Source organism: Poecilia formosa, unplaced genomic scaffold (genome assembly GCF_000485575.1).
Source record: "Poecilia formosa unplaced genomic scaffold, Poecilia_formosa-5.1.2 Scaffold606, whole genome shotgun sequence".
NCBI classification, from domain to species: domain Eukaryota; kingdom Metazoa; phylum Chordata; class Actinopteri; order Cyprinodontiformes; family Poeciliidae; genus Poecilia; species Poecilia formosa.
Window position 1 is genome coordinate 208,103 of NW_006800545.1, and position 5,228 is coordinate 213,330.

Below are 5,228 nucleotides of genomic sequence, written 5' to 3' on the forward strand. Positions count from 1 at the left end.
AGGAACTGAATCACCACAAAATGAGAAAATGATCAACTTTCAGAATCTGAGCTGTAATGGATGTTGTAAAACTCTGAATTAGACGGATTGAAATAAAACGTTTACATCCGTCATACTTAGCAATGAGCTGCAGTTAAAATACAACCAGCAAGAAAAACATCAATTGATTAATTAACAAAAACTGGAGACATAAAATATCTCAGTGATGGTGATGATGATGGTTGTTGTTGCGAAACATCCCACCTCCCTCCCCCCGTTCTCTCTCTACTCCCCCTTTTGAGAGGAGGGAGATATGCTACCAGCTCTCCGTCTAACCGGTGAATTGGGTTTCCTAAATCTGCTGGGATTTACCCTGTCCAGAACTGAAGTAAATTTTGTTTAAGCTGGTGCAGAGAAAGACTCGCCTGGTTTCTGACAACTTCCATCCAGATGTCCTTCTTCTCCCTGTGAATTAGCCGGACTGAACAGCCTGCAGACAACTAGCTCCACAGAGCACACCTGTCAACGGTCGCTCTTTCTCTTTATTACAACTTGCACTTGTTACTGAACCAGGTTGGTTTTAGTGACTTGGGAAAGTCCCAAGGATGTTGTTTTACATATAGTTTTGGGCTAAAAGCAAACTATAAAACATTTTCCACTTTTTCCTCCCCAGAATCAAACTTCATAGCTATTTTATTACCATCAAATAACTTTAAGGCGACTCATTAATTGAATGTCCACAACATCTTAGATTTTCTTAATGCTCATTATTTTATTAGTAAGGCAATTTTACAAGGGTCAGTACAGCTTAATTCAGTAGCAGAAATAATCAAATAAGTAAAATCAATAATCTAGGCTATCTTTCCCTAATGCTGACACTGAGAACTAAAAAAGGGAATTTTGAGAGATGGACAGAGTTTGGCCTTTTGAAACCCCAGAACTGGGCTGATGATGAAGAAGGTGTTGCAGCAGGAGGAGGAGGCTGATTGATGAGGGCCAGTCTTCGGCTCTGAGGCCCCGGCTCTTCTTCAGCTTCAGAGTTCTTTGTCCATCTCGATCTTGGCTCGAAGCTACCTGAAGGATCCAACCAAAGGTCCCTCTTTTGGTCTCACCTTTTATAGGGTTTATCCACCCTTTTGGTGTTTGCATTGGCTAGCACTGTTGCTATGCCTGTTTCATTAGCTGAGTACTTGGACAGATGATCTCATATCCATCACCGTCTTGGAGACATTACGACATGATGTCTGTTCTAATGACCCCGAGTTGCTCAACAGTCCTCCTACGTCTGTTCCCTGCCCAATCTTTTCTTTGGAAAGTTTAAGTTCAACAATAAGGCCTTGGTCATCTCTGCTCTCCCATCAGTTCCTCTTTTCCCCTAACCTTTCACCTACCATCTACCTCCAACACAACATCAGTAATCTTTAATTACTAGAGGTGTGCCGATCAATCGGCCTCCGACCATAATCGGCCGATTTTCGTGAAAACGTGTATGATCGGTGATCGCCGATCACGGTCTCTTGTTGCCGATCACACAAACCGATCACCTGCATTTCATTTCCAGCCTGCCTGTGCAGCTGGTCTCCTCTTTCCTTCACTCTGCGCAAAGGCGCAGCAACAAATCCTAAGCGATGTGGAACTATAACGCACTGAGTGAATGGGGAAGTTTGCGTGTTGCGGCAGAAAATTAAAGCACGTCAAAATGCATCAACACAACGAATCTAATATGGCATAAAAACAAGCCATACTGGACGGAGTTTGGCTACATCGAGGCTCACTGCAGCAAAAAAGACATGGAGGATCAGATGGCAGGTAAAGCAGCGCACAGCTACAAACACTCACCCGGATTAGCATCTGTTGAACCGCTGCTACGCTACAGGTAGTAATATTTGACAGACGGAGCTTCGCTTCTGCTCCACCTGGTAGTGACTCTCACACCGAACCTCTGCTTAAAGCTGCAGCAGCATCTAACTTAAAAAAATAAATTTTACATACGTATTAAAACTGTCGCTGTCCTAACATGAGACAGATAATCTCTAAAAAAAATAATCTATCTCCTCCCTGATCTGCATAATTACTCTGCTCAGTCAGAAACAGCCAATCAGAACTAGCAGCAAGCAGCTAGCCGCCATGCTAACAGGAAGTTTTCATTCAGGAACTCTGGATTGTTTATTGTAATGGAACCTGTTTTTGCCTTTGAATGTTAAGTTTTATACTTTAATTTTTTGGCAATGTTGAGAGATTTAATTTTGACTTTTTGCATTATTTAGCCTCTTCAGAGCCTTCATGTGTTATCAGTCTGTTAAAGAAAGTATTATCAATAGCAGTACAATTTGCACAATGCCTGCTTTGTTTTGTTCTTGGAAAAAGTTATTAAAAACGAGTTTTTGTCTAAATTAAGGTGAATTCATGGTTCCCTTTTCCACATAATGTAACCGGTAGTGCTTATGATAAAAAATAATAATAATTACATGATCGGTATCGGTGATCAGCACTCATGGGTGATCAGAATCAGCAGGAAAAAAACCTGATCGGCACATCTCTATTACTTACAGTTACATATTTTACTTCATCTCAAGTTCAATGTCAAAATCACATTTATAACCTTTTAGTTTCTCTGATTTAGCATTTATTTATAATATTATAACCATAACTTATTAGTTACTCTTCTTATAATCATAATGTGAGTTATTACAGACATCTCTGAAAAGAAACCAAGAGTAATCTGTTTTTCTAATTATTTGATACTAAAGTTGCACAAAGTTTTTTTTACTTGTTTTACTTGTAAGTACTTCCACAAGTGTAAGTGTAAGTATTCTTATAATTAAACCAATACCAATCATTGGTTAAACCAATATTAATTATTGGTTCAATTATAAGCCATTATTATTAATTTAAGTATTTTACTCTGGGTTTTATCCAATTACTCAAAATGTTTAGATTTTATTCTTTAACCGTTTAATGCTTTGAAATAAGGAGTAGTCCAAACTATTTTTATACATATAAAGGCTGGAAACATACTTCTTCTTTTCTCAAGATGGCAGCTGTTCCTGTTTCATGACTCTCTTTCTGCCTGACTGATTTTTATGATTAAATAGAAAAAAGTAGAATTAAAGCAAAGTTTGCAGGACACAATAACAACACACACAAGCAGATTAATTTTATTACAGTATGACTCTGTTTGATCTTGATGTCACCTGTGTAATAAATTTTAAGGTAACTTGTTACTATTAAACTAAAATCTCCAGCATGGGGAAGTGGGATGATCTTGGCTTTTCTTGACATGGTACAGAGCAGTCAGCTGATACAGAGCTTGTAAGGCAGGGGTGCCCAATATGTCGATTGCGATCGACCGGTCGATCGCAATAAGATTTTGAGTCTATTTCAGCAAAACTGAATGCCGTCAGGATGCTGAGACCAGCATTTCCTCTTCTGACAGGCTTATCAAAGATATTCACTAAGATCCTGAACATTTGTTGCTTCATTAAAAAAAAAGAATAAAAAATATCAACGAAACGTGTTAAAATTAATAATCTCAGTAATTATTGTTTCAACAAGGTGTTGTGCAATTCACTGCATTTCGGTTCCATTAACAGAAAATAAAGTCGACTCAAAGACCGACTGACAGCAGAGCAGGAGTTTAAATTAGCTACTCAACCACAGCTGTGTTCAGGAGAGGCTTATTAATAAAAGAGAAATAAATATCAAGCCAGGAAAAATGATATCGTAATGGACTGAATGTTGTGTTTTTAATGTAATCTGCTTGGTTTGCGGGACGCAGGCGGTTGCCACGGCAACGGGTGTGCTTAAACGACAATGAGACAGAGAGTAAAAAGGTAGGAGTGGTTTTGAGTTGATCGTCTATTCGGGTTGTTTTACCTTTGTTTACCTTTGCTGTGGCTCAATACACTCGCTGTAGTTTCTGAACATTCAATAAACGACAAACTTGGACTAATTACTTTGTTCGTTTGTGAGCATACGTCACAACAAACATCAAATAGGACAAATATTCATTAAGTTTTAACAAATTCTACTGCGATAATAATGTGAAATTAAATTAATTATATCCCGACTTCAGAAGATGTGCCTTTAAACTTTACGGGGCTCTTTGGTTCCTGCTATCAGTCTGTAGTTTGTCATATTTCAGTCATCAAACCAAAGTTCAGATCTACCATGACTGACTGCTGGCCTCAGGTTTGCAACCAGCTTCTGACTGGGAAACCAGTAACCTGCTCCCAGTGTCAGAATCTCACTGAGGAAGAAACTGCGTCAGGTTTTCTGTCAATTTATTATTTCTGCTATAACTGATGCATATTTGCATATAAAATAAGTCAATGGAGTTTAAATGGCAATTTTTATGTCTTTGTGTCATGAGGTAGATCTCAGGCAGTCAGTGAGAGAAAAGTAGATCTTGGTCTCAAAAATTTTGGGCACCCCTACTGTAAGGAAACATGGAGAGAAAAAACATCCGACTGAGTTTGAGATCCTGAGACAAATTTAGAAAAACTTTGAGTTTCTTTTTGACAAATTGTTCTGGTTTTACTGGTTTTGACTCGATGAACCAGTTTGAATGGATCAGATGTTAGAATCAGTTCATGTTTTTTTTACATTCAGGGAAATTAATTTTCTACATTTTTATTATTTATTTGTTCATATTTCAGTTTTAACTGCATCTTGTTGGCTTCAGCTCATCTTTTATTCTTTATTCAGATTGAACTGCAGGTTGTCAGAGACCAGCTGGACGTCTCTGTTCTCAGCTCTTAAATCCAACCCAACCCATCTGACTAAACTGGACCTGAGCAACACCAACCTGGGATATTCTGGAGTGAAGGAGCTCTGTGCTTTTCTACAGACAGAAGGCTGCAGACTGGAGAAATTGGGGTATTATAGTTATATAATTATTGATATTTCTGTGAATAATTATATAAAATTGATCATAAATCAAAGTTCATATCTTCTGTTCTAATAAATATTTTCTGAGTTTGTTCCTGGATCCAGAGTTTAATTTAGTCCGTCTGTGTAACTGAATTGATCTGAGGTCAGAACAGGACAGCATTCGGATCTCCAGTGTGTAGAAATCCCCCTTATGTGATGCAGGTCAAAGGTCAAGATGTAAAAAATGAGTGAGAATGAAATCTCCCTTTATTGAAGATCTCAATCCCACACTTAATTTTAAATATTCGATTAGTTGATAATCATCCAGTCCAGGTGTTTTAATGTTTAACTAGAGCAGATTAAAGATGCTGGTTGTA

The 5,228-nt window shown here is 38.0% G+C and overlaps 1 protein-coding gene across 1 annotated transcript in view; it reads left to right on the forward strand.

Annotated features, from left to right (window-relative positions):
• LOC103130103 (NACHT, LRR and PYD domains-containing protein 12-like) overlaps positions 1-5,155 on the forward strand; it is a 43,035-nt gene extending 37,880 nt beyond the window's left edge. The window contains exon 9 of the mRNA XM_016665651.1: positions 4,687-5,155. Within this exon, the coding sequence (XP_016521137.1) occupies positions 4,687-4,942 (256 nt within the window). The 3' untranslated portion in view covers positions 4,943-5,155. The remainder of the gene's footprint in view (positions 1-4,686) is intronic.
• The last annotated feature ends 73 nt before the right edge of the window (positions 5,156-5,228 follow it).